Raw genomic sequence first — 18,093 nt, forward strand, 5'->3', positions numbered from 1 at the left:
TTAGCTGCTCCGTGGCATGTGGGACCTTCCCGGACCAGGGGTCAAACCCGTGTCCCCTGCATTGGCAGGCGGATTCTTAACCACTGTGTCACCAGGGAAGTCCCAAAGATATTTAATTCTTTTGTATACATTATTTAAAGGCAGACATTATTTTTTAGCGTGATTCTGAGGGCAGCTTATCTACAAATGAAGTAAATCTATTTACAGTATTACTTAACACATCATTTCAGGATTACTTTTAAAAGATAATTGTTCAAGGATATGCCTAAAGCAGTTTTCGTAGGCAGCTTCCTGAAAACTGGATCTGTTGTACATAGTAATTCAGTAGTGTACCAAAAGATCACGGCTTATTCATTTCTTAGTGTCCCTTTTAAAATGATCTCAAGACTCTAATTTGGCAGGGGATTACTTACTCTCAAAAGGGAGATAATGTTGTAATAATAAATTTTTTGTTTTGTTCATTTTGCAGCATGCTTTTGTGTGATTTTAGGACTGGTGGGCCAAGTAACTCTTGGCTTCTTAGGAGTGCCTTTTGTCCATTTGTAGATATTTATTTGTAGTGTTTTAGCTTTGTCAATATTCGTATTTCATCAAAACACATCTTAAGCTACTTATGTAAGCCCCTTAACTAAGTAATGAGTTTTATTGAGTCTAATTTTTAAATCTTACTTGTTACCAGATATTCAGACTCTCTTGCTGTTAACGGTATGTGTTGACTTCACTAGGTAGATGTGTTCACTTAGCTTCCTCATTCTGGGAAAGAAGATGGGGAAAAAAACGGAACATTGCAGAATGTCATATGTAGTCAGCATATTATTAGTTGGCACTCTGGACAGTGTCTTGGATTACAGCATGACAAAATTAAAATTTTGTCATGCTTTAAAATTAATTTTACCTGTAAAATTAACTGGTACCGTATAGTCATTATATTCTTTTTTTTTAACAATGCATTTTAAAATTTTTATTTATATATTTATATTGGCTGCGTTAGGTCTTCGTTGCTGCACGCAGGCTTTCTCTAGTTGCGGCAAGCGGGGGCTACTCTTTGTTGCAGTGCGTGGGCTTCTCATTGCGGTGGCTTCTCTTTTTTTTTTTTATTAATTAATTTATTTTTGCTGTGTTGGGTCTTTGTTTCTGTGCGATGGCTTTCTCTAGTTGTGGCAAGTGGGGGCCAGTCTTCATCGCGGTGCGCGGGCCTCTCACCATTGTGCCCTCTCCTGTTGCAGAGCACAAGCTCCAGAGGTGCAGGCTCAGTAGTTGTGGTTCATGGGCCCAGTTGCCCCGCGGCATGTGGGATCCTCCCAGACCAGGGCTCGAACCCGTGTCCCCTGCATTAGCAGGCAGACTCCCAACCACTGCGCCACCAGGGAAGCCCGCGGTGGCTTCTCTTGTTGCGGAGCATGGGCTCTAGGCACGGGGCTTCAGCAGTTGTGGCATGTGGGCTCAGTAGTTGTGGTGTGTGGGCTTCAGTAGTTGCAGCACAGGGGCTCAATAGTTGTGGCTCGAGGGCTCTAGAGCACATGCTCAGTAGTTGTGGCGCATGGGCTTAGTTGCTCCGCGGCATGTGGGGTCTTCCCGGACCAGGGATCGAACCCATGTCCCCTGCATTGGCAGGCGGATTCTTAACCACTGCGCCACCAGGGAAGTCCAGTCATTTTGTTCTTAAGGAGATGATAATGACTGAAACATGTTTAGAATAAATGCCCTGTGCTTTAACGTGTTATTTGAGGCAACTCCATAAAGAAGAAAGTGAGATTCTGAACTGTTGCTGATTTTCAAGAGGATAAAAGTATGCAAATCACCTTTATTTTCCATTATAATAGTTTTGGTCAGTCATTCTACTGCATTCAATTTATTCAAGTCTTCAGGGGCAGCAGCCAAAAGGATTGTAAATTGAGTGGGAAAATTGAAGTGTTTGTTCAGAGTGTTTGAATTGAAGGTCATTGCTAGAAATGAAAGTATTCTAAATATAGTTAATAGGAGGAAGTCACTATATTGGGAAGTGCTATCTTTCTTGGGTTCTGAGGCTATGAAAATGAGTGAAATTAGAGAGATCATTCAAAGGAACAGGGAAATGTGTGAGAGATTTCTCCTAAAGTAGCTTCTGTCTGTGATACTCCACTCCCAACGTATATCTAGATTTCCTTCTAGAGTTCTTTTTTTACAGGATCATTTTTATTTTAATCATACCCACCACTCCAGCTTGCTCCTTAAAAAAGAAAAATGAGGTCTGGGACTTCCCTGGTGGTCCAGTGGTTAAGACTCCACTTGCAGGGAAGAAGATCCCGCAAGCCACAGGGCGCAGCCAAAAAATAAAAATAAAAAAAGTAATGTCAAATTTATGTCCTCAGAATTGCTGCATATGAGACAGGGGTAGCTTATAAATCAGATTTTGTAGCTGGATAGTAAACCTTGCCTCTTTGAAGTGCTGCTAGGATGTGATTATCTCTGAACTATATAAAGTAGGAGAATACATTTTTCTCGTTGTATAAATCTGCCTGGAAATAATGTTTTGATTATATTATTCTCCCCAGCTCCGACTTTTCTTTCCCTTTCCCCCATTTGATGTTCACAACTCTTGGAACTTCTATAAATGCAGGCGGCAGAGTGATTAGTACTCAGACACTAGAATCAGATACAGGCCTTGAGTTTGTTTGTTTTTTTTTTTTTTTCTTGCGGTACGCAGACCTCTCACTGTTGTGGCCTCTCCCGTTGTGGTCCCGTTGCAGAGCACAGGATCCGGACATGCAGGCCCAGCGGCCATGGCTCACTGGCCCAGCCGCTCTGTGGCATGTGGGATCCTCCCAGACCGGGGCACGAACCTGTGTCCCCTGCATCGGCAGGCGGACTCCCAACCACTGCGCCACCAGGGAAGCCCCAGGCCTTGAGTTTGTATTCAAGCATTTTCCCTTTCCAGCTTTGTTGGCTAAGCAAGTCACTGAATTTCTCTAATCCTATTTATAAATTCATTTTTAAAGCCTATTTCCTTATCTGTAATAGGTGGATTTTGATAGCAACTACCTTAGAGTTGCTGTGAAGGTAAATGGCATAGTGTTCAGTAAGTTTTAGCTATTATTGTCTTTTATCTCTTCCAATTCTATTAGGTATAGTATAAAGTAAGTCAAAACACAAATTGCTTACGTTAAAAAAAAATTCAGCAGACTCCAAGGGTCCACAATGAACTGTCAGATTGAAGGGAAGTCTGTAGTTAAAGCAGAGAAAAATTTGTCTAGTATTGAGTGTGATTTTACACACACACATGCACGTGCACGCATACTTCTGTATGTATGTATATGTTTGTGTTTAATATCTGTATCTGTAAAGTATACATATTAGGTCTACAGGGGGTATGGGTGGGATGGGGGAGGAGGAATGTTTTATTGCAGTCTTCCAAAGAACAGAATTTACCATAATTGGGAGGCAAGATGAATTAAAAAAAATTTCTTTTGATGCTATGGGACATGTTCCTTTGTAGCCTACATGCTAGCTCTTTGTAAGTCAACCAATGTGCTGAGAAAACTCACTTAAACCCTATTTATAAATCCATTTTTAAAGCAAAACTTCCTTTAGAAACCCCTTTCTTTCTTGGGAACTCCAGTTTTTCTGAGATTATAATTAAAAAGCCATTGTTCTTTTCATGGCAGTGTTTCCTAAAAGAACTGCCAGTTTTCTGGGAGGAAAATGTTATGCATGTTAGTCTTAGTTCACATTCAAAGTAATGGTACAAGAGAAAGAGACATAACCTTTGTTTTAATACACTAGTAAACCAGGGCAGTTACTGCAAGAGTCAGATTTTTTCTTTTGATAATGAATTATTGTTTGGAGAAGGCTCTCTGGGAAGAGGAAGTAAATCATGTTTCAATCCATTATTTTTAAAGTTTATTTTTACAAACAGATAATATATGTACTACATTCTATACAAAATTCCAAAGAAACACAGAGACAGGTGAGTTGTCCTGTATACCCCAGCTACCCAGCTGCTGTCTTGAAGTCAGTCTTTGCCTGCTTGAGATTCGATGCTCATTTTAAGTTTCCATTAGAGTGAGAGAAGCATGGCTTACTGACCAGGAGAACTCTAAGCAGCTCTTTATGGGCCCACCTCAGTATATTTCTGAAAACTTAGCAGTATGAATGTGAAGATTAGGAGATGAAAGCGGAAAGGTAGAATAGAAGGAATTTTAGAGGAATAGCAGTAGAGTTTTGTTATTGGGGGTGTATCTCCTCTGGTCAGTCATTGGCTCAGTGACCATTTGGCAGTGATCTTTTTTCCCCATGCAGACTTTTCTAAACATAATCATATAATCTGATCTCTCTGGATCTTTTAATTAGATTTACTTTTCCCTGTTTCTTTTCTTGTTTTAATGTGATAATAAGTGAAAATTGCCTGTTTTACCACCAGAACCTATACGTCATTAGCTGCATTATATACTTGGTTTAATTTCTAGTTACCTGTGATGGTAGCAGAGGAGTTCTAATTGTTCATTCTGTTCATTTCCTGTTAACAGACCTCATATTTAATTTTTTTTAACATTAAAAAGATTTGAGTGGCAGAAATGGTAAGTTGTGACAGGACATTTGTTTTGGACGAACTGGTGACCAAGACTGGGCATGTGTTGGCAGCAAGAGAGGAAAACAGGCATTTGTTCTTCCAGTGTGACATTTTGATCCTTTATCCTGTAATCCAGTGTATTAAGTGTATTATACAGGGGAAACACAGTACCTTTTCCCTGCATGTAAAGCACTGAGATGATGGAGATTATTGTTTCACTTTTCATGCTTTTAATTTTTACTAAAGGCCATGCTTGATGGTGTGGTTGGCAAAGAAAAATTAAGTCAGGAAAGAACCTCATGCATGCTATCATGTGATAGGTGAACTAGATAATCCTTCTCGATTTGTCTTAATAAAATATTATATCCATAATCATACTTACCAAGTGAACCTTTGATTTTTTTTCATCTTGGAATTTTTTGTCCTGATCACTAAGTTATAACTGAAGGTGATTCCATTTGTGGCATCATTATCTTAGTTAATGGATACTGTCATGAATGTATTATTGATTTAAAAAGCCATATTCTCTAGAATTTATCTTCTAGGTAAAATCATATACTGGGATAATCTGCAGAGTACCCAAGTGATATGGGTATTAAAATCAATAGCTAAACTGTAACCATTATGTTTCTTCTCTTGCTAGCAAAAGGATAATCATACAACTCTTAGTTTCTCAAGCTTTTAACAGGGACTTCAGTCAGAACTAAAAATGAGTTGACATTTTTGAGAATCTTTTCAATATACATAATTAATGAAGCTGCTACCTATTGCATCTCACTTATGCTTACAGAATATTTATATATAGCCTTACTGTGCTAATATTTAGCGACAGCTGAGAGCCTCACTGCAAAATGTTGTTGTAAATTCATTTTTACAGAGCTATAGTTTTTTGTCTGTTTTGTTTATTTTTCTGTGTTTTTATAATCTTAAAATTACTTTAAACATTCATTGGTTGTAGATTTCTTAGTTAAATTAGACATAATCTGTAATTTTGATAAAGTGTCCACTGTTTTTTCTTGCAGCTAGTATGGATTTCCGGGTCTGTTAAGTCAGGATACAAGTGTACTTTCTTAAATTTATTTATTTTATTTAGGGCTGCATTGGGTCTTCGTCGCGGTGCGGGCTTCTCATTGTGGTGGCTTCTCCTGCTGCGGAGCATGGGCTCTAGGCGCACGGGCTTCCGTAGTTGTGACACACGGGCTCAGTAGTTGTGGCTTGAGGACTCTAGCGGGCAGGCTCAGTAGTTGTGGCGCACGGGCCTAGCTGCTCCGTGGCATGTGGGATCCTACCGGTCCAGGGCTCAAACCCGTGTTCCCTGCATTTATAGGCGGATTCCTAACCACTGCGCCACCCGGGAAGCCCTCAACAGAATTTTTTTTTTTTTTTTTTTGCGCGCGGGCCTCTCACTGTTGTGGCCTCTCCCATTGCAGAGCACAGGCTCCGGACGCAACAAGTGTACCTTCTTATATTTGGTAGCAATTTTTCATTTATCATACTGCCTGAGGTAAGGATACATTTGAGGTACCATATTTCATTGATTCTAAGATGCATTATTATTTCCTGTATTACGTAGAAAGAAAAATACCTCCTATTAAACTGACATGCCGTTGATTATTAAATATATCCCAACTTCAGAGATGTTAATATGAAAAACTGTGCAACTTAGTCTTGATGAATTATGGTAATATTGCCACCTTAACTTTGTAGAAGGCTTTGTAGAAAGCACTTATACATAAGTCATCTGATTTTATCCTCAAACTAAAGCTAATCTGTGAGGTGGATTAAATTATCCCATTTTCAGATGAGGAAATTGAATTTCATGGAGATTATGTGCTTTCCTAACATCATGTTACAGTGAACTATGGTTTCAAGGTCACATTTTCTTACTCTGAGACTTAAGGTGTGATTGACACCTGAAGTATCACCTCCCCACCCCCCAGTACATGCACGCCCATACACCTATAAAATTGTTTGGCCTAGATTTTTCTTTCCATTGCTTAATGTACATGTTTCATGTTTAAACTTCACTGTTTTGTGTTTTTTGTCTTGTTTTGGCTGCGAGGCATGTGGGATCTTAGTTCTCCAACCAGGGATCGAACCCATGCCCCCCTGCAGTGGAAGCACGAGTCTTAACCACTGGACCGCCAGGGAAGTCCCTAACCTTCACTTCTTTTACAGCTGTTCATGTGTCTTAATTCTACTGATAGTGTTGACTACTATTAAAATTATTATTGTTTTAATAGTAAATCATGAGGGACTCTCTGCTAATATGTGAATTGTTTTAATTCTGTGTTGCTTGACCATGAGGAAGCTATATATGCCATCATTGGTGGTTTATTATACATTTTGAAAGCAGTGTATCTCTTTCTATCTGACTGCGTAAAATGTTCAGGAACGGTTATGGGTTGAGATCTATGAAGTGATCCAGAGAAATAGTTGTACTGTTCTTGACAAATCAAGGTCATATCTGCTTCTTTCCCAGGTGGTGGGTAATGCTGTAGCAGCATTATCTGAAATCAGTGAATCTCACCCAAACAGCAACTTACTCGATCTGAATCCACAGAACATTAATAAGTTACTGACAGCCCTGAATGAGTGCACCGAACGGGGCCAGATTTTCATCCTGGACTGCCTGTCTAATTACAACCCTAAAGATGACCGGGAGGCTCAGAGGTCAGTCTGTTTTTCTGGATAGTATCTAGGAGTCTTGCCCGGTTCAATAATTTCTAGTAAGTCTGTATTAGAATAAGGGTCTGTTACGTTGGGAAAAGCAGTGGCTTATGGGATATATATTGCTATCCTGTGGTATTTTCTCAATGTATTTAGGAACATTTTAGGTGGTAGAGTAAACCATGCAAAAAATAGCTCTTCCTAAGAGGAGATGTGTATTTTTCATTTCTTCTTTGAACAGTATAGTTACAACCCTCTGAAAAACTCTCCCTCATCATGGTCTCACATCTCCCATACAGCAATTCCTAGCCATTTGGCAAACAAAGGTTTTTTGAGTGTCTCTCACTGTAGTAACAAAATTTTCGTTCTTTTAGATACATAGTAAGTGGCTTGATACTAGTTATTGAGCTGCCTTATACCTATAATTAGTACTAGAGAAACTGTGTTGGAGCCAGCAAAATGTATGATGTCTTCCGTTAGATATAGGAATCTCATCAGTCTGAATTTGGAGAAGATTTTGGAAGGCACACCTGGATTGTTCTGCTCAGCTATACCACTTTAGTGTTGCAGATTTTCTTTGACTATCAGATACTGACTACTAAATTTCATATACACATACATACATTTTAGTTTACAGAATTAGAAGTATCATCAGTTTTTATTGAGCATTTTGTGTATATAGGCACTGTACTAGGCAAAATAATTCTGAAGAATTGTTGGCTCTTCATTTCATTTTATTTTATTTATTATTATTTTCTTTTGCGGTACGTGGGCCTCTCATCGCTGTGGCCTCTCCCGTTGCGGAGCACAGGCTCCGGACGCGCAGGCTCAGCGGCCATGGCTCACGGACCCAGCCGCTCCGCGGCATGTGGTATCTTCCCGGACCGGGGCACGAACCCGTGTCCTCTGCATCGGTAGGCGGACTCTCAACCACTGCGCCACCAGGGAAGCCCTGGCTCTTCATTTTAATTATGGTAGATAGGAACCTTCCTTGCCCGGCTAAAGCTCGAGCTACTATAATGTAAGTGCTCTTCACTTGTCTGGGAAATTGTTCCTTCTGGATTTAACCAAAGCTCACCCTGATAGTTTCTTTCCATCACTGAAAGTACAAATATCTTCTGGAAATAACTTTACATACAATTTTATTTTCTCTTGGTCATTGACATCTCACACTTACTCATTCACTCAGCAAATTTTTATTGAGCCTGTGCTGTATGCCAGGCATTGTTCTAGGCTCTGAGGATATAGCAGTGGACAGACAAAAATCATAGCTCTTATGGAACACTTATTCTGAGGGATAGGGCAGAAGTATATATAATATGTGTACGTAATACAGCATATAATAGGTCAGATGATGATAAGTGCTAACAAGAAAGATAAAGTAAGGAGGAGATCTAACAAATGCTGGGTGGTCAGGAAAGGTCTCCCTGAGAAGGTAGCATTTGTATAAATACCTAAAGGAGGTCAGGGAGTCAGCCAAGTAGATACAGGAGGAAGGGAGAGAAACACAGCTTACTTACCTTGTGTCCTTAACTGAGTCAGCTAGCCACTCACGTTGCCTAAGAGCTATCAAAATTAGGTTAATTTCTGAAGAACCCTCAATGGATAACTAAATATTCTATATTTTATGAGACATTTAAGTGTAGGTGGCAGGGACTAGGAGAAGGGGATGAGGTTGAGAGAGTATTGCAGTGGTGTTGTGTTGTTAAAAACAAACAAACAAACAAACACCCTTCCCGAGATTCCCTTATTATGCTGAATGCAAGAGGTTGGGTGGTTTTCCCTGTCACCCCATCTCCTTCTGCATCTTACAGTGAAACTTCAGCCACAGTTGGTTGCTATCTCTCACTATGAAATAACTCTCAGAATGCTTAATTTGACTTCCTATAGGCTGAGGAGAAATGGGCTGTGAGGCAGGGAGCCCTTACATAATATGGGGAGACAGAGAGGTCTATAAAATAGGAAGGTAAATGGTGTGAGCTTCAGGTGTTTGGGGTATTGGCTAGTTCCCTTCCAGTTTGAACATCCCTTATTGCTGGTTTCCTAAAGTCTTCTGATATCCCTGCTCTGTTTGTAGTTTGCTAGGTTTGAGGCGTCCGCAGTGTTGGATCCCAAATTTACCTATGTATGGAGTTTTGACTTTTCTAACTGATTTTCTAATTTCTTTATACCTGGGCCATGGGAACCTCTGAGAACATTACCTTATAGTTTGGGTGGAGCAAAGAAATTATAATTTAAGGTACTAATTTTCATTTTCTGTCCTCAGTATCTGTGAGCGGGTAACTCCTCGGCTATCTCACGCCAACTCAGCAATGGTGCTTTCAGCAGTAAAAGTCCTAATGAAATTTCTAGAGTTGTTACCCAAGGACTCCGACTACTACAATATGCTGCTGAAGAAGTTGGCCCCTCCTCTTGTCACTTTGCTGTCTGGGGAGCCAGAGGTGCAGTACGTCGCCCTGAGGAACATCAACCTGATCATCCAGAAAAGGTTGGGAAAAAATGAATTGGTGATTAAAGTGTTTGTAATTTTGAATTAAACTTAATAACATCATTATTAAAGAGGACTGTGTTAAAACTCTGTTTAATGTATGGAAATGAAAATATTGTATGGTAGAGCAACTTGCCCAGGGTCAGGAGTCTAACAGTTGATTTTAGAGTGTTCCTACAATGAATGCCTGGTGTTGCTCTACAATTTAGTTTCTTTTCTGAAGGAACTCTTAGTTGTATGATAGCTAGTGTCTGCTTAATATGGTTCAGGCTGTAATTTAGATCAGGTTGTTGTTCTTCCAGTGGTTCTTCTTGGGAATATATACTTTACTCCTTAAAAATAGTCTGCCAGATGGATCTGGTTAGAGGGATGTAGAGGAAGTTTGTGAGTTTTTTTCCCTGGAGTGGAGTGTGTGAATGGAGAGCAGAGAAGCACAGGTTAGGTATTAATGCAGACTCAGAAGGAATATCAATATATGCCTCATCTTCCTTATCTTGTGTTTCTGTGTACCACAGGCCTGAAATCTTGAAGCAGATCAAAGTTTTCTTTGTGACGTACAATGATCCCATCTATGTGAAGCTAGAGAAATTGGACATCATACTTCGTTTGGCATCCCAAGCCAACATTGCTCAGGTCAGACTTAAAGTAGATTCAAGTTAAGATCTAATAACTTAGATCTTAAGATCTGGCCTTCAGAAAAACCTAGGCCATGAAACTGCTGTTGGAGAATCCTTAATGATTATTCACTTCATGGATTTTTAACAGGTTCTGGCAGAACTGAAGGAATATGCCACAGAGGTGGATGTCGACTTTGTGCGCAGAGCCGTGCGGGCCATTGGACGGTGTGCCATCAAGGTGGAGGCAAGTGTCCCGTGGTAGTTGTGATCACGTTGTGGGACTCTGGGTATTCTCTTCACCTCTTTCTTTACATTTTTAAGTTTATCAAAATAATAAAGCACATTGTTAAAATATTAAAGAATTTTTAATGAAAAACAGCTGTCCCTGGTCCCTCTCTTTCCCAAGGGAATCATGTTTAACTCTGTTCCTAGTTTTAGTTATTTTGATTACTTCCATATCTCTAATATCCTTATGCTACTATTTATTGATTTACCAATTGTAGACATTGTCTATTAACTTTCTGCTATGAGAGAAGCAACTTGGTTCATATACTCCATCACTCCTACTTCTACCGTTCTGTATAGATCCCCTGTATAGTTATATCATGAGGTTTTTGTTCCTGTATTATCTTTGTAAATTGAGATAATATACCTTTGTTTCTTGTTCTATCAACTAGAGTCTTGCAAAGCTTGCTGTGCGTATTATGCCTGCAAATATGTAGAGCCTACACAATCAAATGATTGCGTTTTCTTTCTTATAAAGGCTTTTGTTTTTTCTGTAGTTTATAATGGCCTTTGTCTTTTTTTTTTTTTAATTTCATTGTGCCTTCATTGCACTCCTATCTTCTTCCAACTTTTCAAGCATAATATCAAATTAATAAAACTTTTCTTTTGTTCTAGACCCTTCTCTCTTCCAGTCCTGTGTCCTTCCAGTCCTTACTCCAGTCTGGGTGGTTGCTTTCTTGTGTTCTGCACAGCCGTCTTTCCATATAGCCTCCCTTCATTGCTGTTTCTTGTTATGGGTACTTTTTCATAGCATTCCTTTTTTTGTGGTTGCAATAGTTTCTTAAATCTCTTGTGATGTGAATTACAGTTTTTGGTTTTGTTTCTGCAATTTGAATTTAATTATCTGGAGTATTTTATGGTGATGGTTGCATGTCTGTGATTTTTTAATTGAAGTGTATACCATACTTACAGTAAATTGCTGCCTATTTGTGTTAAAAATGAGATGACAGAAAAGTTGTCAGGACTTTTGTGCACATAGGCAGGACTGTTGACTAGCAGGTTTCTGCTTTAGGGCAGGGAGTTGATCTTTACTTGGAAGTCCTCTTGAAGAGCTTCTCTGTGGTCTTAGAGGGCAGATTGGTTCTAGCTTGGTTGCAGCCTTCCAGTAGGTATTAAGGGCTACAAGTTACAATGCACTGCTTCATCAGTCACCAAGCCGCTGTTGTTTTTCCTCATTCAGAAGTTTGTTGCAATTAATGATGGCTTCTGTGCACAACGATATTTTGGATTCAGAGCTCCATATTTGTTCTTACTACTTGACTATGTGCAATTCTGCTTTTTTTTTCTTTTGACATTTTATTTAATTATTTATTTATTTATTGGCTGCGTTGGGTCTTCATTGCCGCGCGTGGGCTTTCTCTAGTCATGGTGAGTGGGGGCTACTCTTCGTTGAGGTGCATGGGGGCTTCTCATTTCGGTGGCTTCTCTTGTGGCAGAGCACGGGCTCTAGGTGCACGGGCCTCAGTAGTTGTGGCTTGTGGGCTCTAGAGCACAGGCTCAGTAGTTGTGGTGCACAGGCTTATTTGCTTCGCCGTATGTGGGATCTTCCTGGACCAGGGCTCCAACCCTTGTCCCCTGCATTGGCAGGCGGATTCTTAACCACTGCACCACCAGGGAAGTCCCTACAGTTCTACTTTGAGTCAGATTGGGCCATATGATTTCACAAGGATAGTTACTAAAATAATTTGTACAGTATGACCAGTGCTTCACAGGAACAGAAGGAAACAGATGCTGTGTGAGAGAAGTGCCTCTGAAAGCCAAATTCCTAATTGGCCTTCCTTGTTTTTATTTACTGAATGCTGCTTCATATAGTTACCACTGATAAATCGTTTAGTAGAGTAGTTGTTATAGCAAGAAGTCAATTAATCCTGGTTTCTACTTCTGATTCTGCCAGCTCAGTTGCTTCACATACTTAATATATACTTCTGTTGCTCCATTTGAGAAATGGGAAAATCTGTTTATTGGATCTTGATGTGTTACATCTTTTTTTTTTTACTACCACACTTCTTAACTTACCACCACTACTTAACTTTTTTCTTTTTCTTTTCTCATTGCGGAATAGCCACCAGCTAATGGTATTAATGCAGACAATTTTCAGAGCTATTTTGGTAGCAGAAGAGTCATTTTGTGCTTTTCACTGCCAGAATGTCATTGTCTTACTAACCTCTCTGACAGTGCTCTTGCAAAGAGTCTCATTCCAAAGTTAAAGAGATTTTTCTATCCCTGGAATTACTAGAAAGTGTTCTCAAAGCATCTAGATTCCTAGCAGCTGTTAGTACCGTCTATTGTGACTAAATGGAAAAGTTATCCATCATCTTCTGGAAGAGATGAACTTCTGGTGGCTCTCAGTTCTTCCTTTGATTCAGGGTGCCCTGGTGGGAATATGAGTGTGTGAGGAATGAACTTCCTTTGGAAGCTTAAGATCAGCCTTCAAGAATCCTGCCTTTTAGATAGTGTTCTCTTATCTCCAGTTACCTGGATTTGCCTAAGAACTTTTCTTAGAACTGGTTAAGTCATGAAAGTTATTAGTTGGAAAGAGTTGCCTAGTCCAGACACAGTTATTGGGGCAGGAGAGGCAGTGATTGCCTGTTTTTAACTAACCTATCCATGGGACAAGGGCAAGAACCAGCGAGGGAATTGTAATAGCCTTTCTCTGTAGCTTCCAGACTGAGCTGCTGCTGTTCTCTCAGGGCACCTGACCCTTTTTTAATGTGTAGTTGGTTTCAAAGATATGACAGATGAGAAAAAAAGAATTTTAGTTTAGTGCTTAGCTAAGATAACAGGGCCTATTGTAAAATTTGGGTGTTAAGAGTTGGAGTTGTTTTTTATCATGACTGTAAGTACAGGTGTTTCCTTGTTGCTTTAAGTACCCTGAGGTGAAAAAAATGTATAATTTTATCATATTAAGTTGGTTAGGTTAAAGATTAAGCATAAGCCATTGAGTCAATAAATAACACTGAAAAAGCAATTTCATAGTACTGTTTTTTCAGTAACTTTTGCCTGTTCTTTTTTGTTTGGTTGTTTTTTTAAATAGATTTTACTCTCCACCCCACCTCCAGCTTTATTGAGGTATGATTGACAGATTTAAAGCTGTATATATTACAGTGTATACCTGTTTCTTTAAGGAGGAAATAAACCCCTGCCCTCCTTTTCTTACAAATAAAATGATTCTGTTTGCGAGATTTATTTATATGTTTGGTTTTGTTTGAGAGAGATTAAGTCACTAAGTTAAGGTATTCCTCACTTCCCACTCTTCTGTTCTTTGGTGTTTACCATTTCTCATTTTTGTAGCTCAAGATAAGGTACTGACTTATGTCTTATGCAAACAAAAAGCATATGTATTTACTACATAAAATCATTTTAAAAAGACAAGTTAAAAGTAGAACACTCTGCTTTCTCCTACCCCTGTTCTACCCTTCCAGAGATGATGTGGACATGATTTTAAGTCTTTGTTTACATAGTCCTCCATAAACAGGTGTGTTTTTTACAAAAACGAGATCATTCTACAAATGCTATTTACTTATGTTTTGTAGTCTGCTTTTTTTGCTTATTATACATGGACATTTTCCCATGTTACTGATAATATTTTACATCATTTTTAGTGGTTTGTAGACATACTGTGTGATTGCTTCATAATTATTTAGCCTTTCCCTTCCTGTATGGACCTTAAAGTTGTTTCTGCTCTTTTTCCAAATAATGGTTATAAGGAGGATCCTTGTAGCTAAATCTTTGATCTCTAGTTGAGGTGACATTTTCTTCATTACGCTTAGCCATTTGGAATTGCTTTTTCATACCATGTGTATCTTTTTTCAATGTGTTATCTTTTCCACATTGATTTTTTAAAGTTTTTTATAATTAATTAAAGGTATTAATTCATTTAATACCCCTTCATTTCATTAATAGTTATTTTCCCAATTATTTTCCTTTTGATTTCATTTGACTTCTTGATGCATAGGACTTCACATTTCCTTATGTAGTGAGTTCTATCCATTTTCTCTCAATGGTATCGTTTTTTTAAAATAACAAATTTATTTATTTATTTATTTTGGGCTGCATTGGATCTTAGTTGCTGTGTGTGGGCTTTCTCTAGTTGCAGAGAGTGGGGGCTACTCTTCTTCGCGGTGCACGGGCTTCTTCTTGCGGTGGCTTCTCTTGTTGCAGAGCATAGTCTCTAGGTGCTCGGGCTTCAGTAGTTGTGGCATGCAGGCTCAGTAGTTTTGGCTCGTGGGCTCTAGAGCACAGGCTCAGTAGTTGTGGTCACGGGCTTAGTTGCTCTGTGGCATGTGGTATCTTCCTGGACCAGAGCTCGAACCCGTGTCCCCTGCATTAGCAGGTGGATTCTTAACCACTGAGCCACCAGGGAAGTCCCTCTCCCAATGATATCTTTAGTGGACCACCTAGAAAATTGTGGTTCACTTCAAAATTATATAAAATTCATTTTTATTTTCTACTTTAATGGCAATGGTTTGGTTAAAGATAAGAGTGTGGGGATCAAACACAAGAACAATTCATCCTTTCCTTACTGTTATGAAATGTTGCCTTTATCATATACTAAATTTTATATGTCTGTATGCCTTTCTCTGTCTCTGGACTTACTTTGTATATACAATGATTGGATATTTACTTTTGTTCCTCTGCCATACTGCTTTAATGGTGTTTTTAAAATTTAATCGAAAGCAATATAGGTGAGATGACAATTTGCTTGAAAATTACTATCCTAGACTTAATTGTTTTTGAATATTGATGCATCATGGGAGATGGCCTTATGTTTATCTTTATTATAATAATGAAACTAAAGATTCAGTAAATGTTAGCTTTCTATCAAGCCTTATGCTGAGTACTTTATTTGTACTATCTAATTTGATAATTTAACCTTTACATGCTTTATAATTTATCATAACTTTTATATTTAAAATTTCCCAACTGTTTTACTGTTGTAATAACAGCACAGGAAATAACTAGTTGAAAATGAATAAAATAGAATTCAAAAACGGGAAAACTACAATAATAAAAGAGAACAGAATCATCATATATATGACCTCATATAAATAACCTCAAGATGCAATTTTGTTTTCGTTTTATTGCTTGGAATGGTTTAAATTATAGTACCTTTAAAAGATTTTATTACAGAAATTTTTAGGTATACACTAAGGTAAAATTGATTAATGAGCTCTCATATACCCACCATCCATCTTGAACAAATATCAACACATTGCTGTTCCCATTTGATCTTCTCCCTCTCCCTCCCCCTTCAAGGGAGTGGGTTACTGTTATATTTTAATGCAGATCTCAGATATGATCTTATTAGAGTAGTCCAATGTGTATATCTAATAGATAAGGTCCTCTAAAAAAAATTTTAATGATATCGTTACCGTACTCAACAAACAGTAACTCTTAATCTCATTAAATACCTAATCCATGTTCAGTTTTCCCTAATTGTGTCTAAATGTCTTCTTACAGTTGCCTTGTTCAAATCAAAATCTAAACGAGAGCTAGGTATACATTGCATTTGGTTAATATGTCTCTTAAGTCTTTACTTATTTATTTGGGTGCCATTTGTTGAAAGGACTAGATCATTAGGCTTGTAGAATTTTCCAGAGTCTAGATTTGGCTGATAGTATTTTAGTGATGTTGTTTATCTCATTCCTTCATCCCCTTTAGAAAATTAAATCCAGAGGCTTGTAATATTCATATTCAGTGTTTTTGGCAAGAATACCTCTTAGATGCTGCTGTGAATTTCCTATTGCATCTTATCAGGAGGCATATAATGGAATGACCCATCATAATACATTGTAATATATGATAAATCAGTCCTTGGTTTTTAGGATCTCTCTTCTGGAACCTTCTTTTAAAAACTATGACTTATTGTTTCAATACATTAGTTTTGTCACTTGTATTTTTCCATATTCCCTTCATTAATAAAAGACTAATAGATTAAATTCTATTTTATAGATGAACCATAGGCTGTGGAAAGTTGCAGTTTATCTAAGGCCATAGACTTGCAGTTATATAGCCCAGAAGATGGCAAATTTTTCTTAGAGTTTTTTGAGTCACAGATAACTTTGAAAATATAATGAAAACTGTAAACCTTCTCCCAGGAAAATATGCTTGTGTGCACAAATGAAATCTGGCAGTTTCATTTCAAGAGGTTTAAAGATGCCTTCTGTCTGTGCTCATTCATGAACTGCAGATAAAGACCTCTTCGCTTGGCTTATTCTTTCATTCTTATTCTTTCCTTCTACCTTGACTTATGCTTTCTTCTCATTTCTGTCATCCTGGCTATCCAAGATGATTTTTTTCACTTGAACTGTTTCTTGTAATGAGTAAAATTTGGAGTATATCTAGAACTTCTGTATATCTCCATCAGATAACCCAGCCTCTAGTATAGTGTGGTCAAATTAAGTGCCTCATCTTTTAGTCTAGTTTAGTTGATAACACCTGAATGTTCCAAAAAAAATATTTTTTATGTTGAGGTTGTGTTATTGGATAGATCATCTGACTTCTCATTATGTTCCTCTTTGCAGCAATCTGCAGAGCGCTGTGTAAGCACATTGCTTGATCTCATCCAAACCAAAGTAAATTATGTGGTCCAAGAGGCGACTGTTATATCTTCCGCAAATACCCCAACAAGTACGTCCAGATACTTCTGCCCCTCTTCCTCAGATCATTTAGGAAATGTTTAAGTAAGGCACTTTGAGGTTGCCTAGGTAAGAATTAATCTTTGTAAAGTAACTGGTCATAATTGAATACTTTATTAAAAATCAGAAACATATAAGTTGGTTAGCACAAGGATTAAAATCTGATTTTTCACTCTGCTTTATCACTTTTAGAAGAATTGAAGCTCTGCATTGTCAATTGGCATATATTAAAGTTAGCCAGATTCTTTGGTGATGAAGTTACTATTAAATAAGGATACCCATATATTCCACGTTGTCTGGGCATAATCCATTTTATGCCTCTTAGCAGGCATAATTAATAATTGTGCCCCTTTTCACTCTCAGAAACGTCTCAGTTTGAATAATAAATTATATGGTCACCTTATTGTAAAAGCCAGGGAGGTGACAGCTTCACTATTCACTTAGTATGTTACCTAGTACTTGTAGAAAATTATAGAACATGCAACAATGAACTGTCAGAGTTTCAGGCCTTTTCTGAAGTATTGTAGCTGCTTCCATTAAGATATACAAAATCTACATTTTCACTCCACAAAAATTTTCACATTGAGACCTCTTAGTTATGAAACAAAAATACTTTTTCAGATTTGCTTTTGAAGGCAAACAATTAAGGAACCTGAAAAGAGTGAAATAAGAGCAGATCTTATAAGCATCCTAAATCTCATTTTACCTTATAATCATAGAGATGAACTGTGCTAAGGCTTCTGATTATCGTTAAAGATAATGTGAAACGAAGTGACTTACAGTTAGTTAGCTTAGTGGTGGACTCAGAATTAGAAGAAATATTTTAATAAGGTAGTGGTTTTTTAA

At 38.1% G+C, this 18,093-nt stretch overlaps 1 protein-coding gene across 1 annotated transcript in view; it reads left to right on the forward strand.

Moving 5' to 3' along the window:
* Positions 1–18,093, forward strand: part of LOC309976136 (AP-2 complex subunit beta-like) — a gene marked incomplete at its 3' end in the record, with an annotated part of 71,471 nt that overhangs the window by 18,851 nt on the left and 34,527 nt on the right. The window contains 6 exon segments of the mRNA XM_082861615.1: positions 7,032–7,222; positions 9,486–9,707; positions 10,223–10,340; positions 10,473–10,568; positions 17,134–17,212; positions 17,215–17,239. Coding sequence (XP_082717741.1) covers positions 7,032–7,222; positions 9,486–9,707; positions 10,223–10,340; positions 10,473–10,568; positions 17,134–17,212; positions 17,215–17,239 — 731 coding nt within the window.

This window comes from Leucopleurus acutus (assembly GCF_964270905.1).
Source record: "Leucopleurus acutus genome assembly, chromosome: 19".
In the NCBI taxonomy this organism is placed as follows: domain Eukaryota; kingdom Metazoa; phylum Chordata; class Mammalia; order Artiodactyla; family Delphinidae; genus Leucopleurus; species Leucopleurus acutus.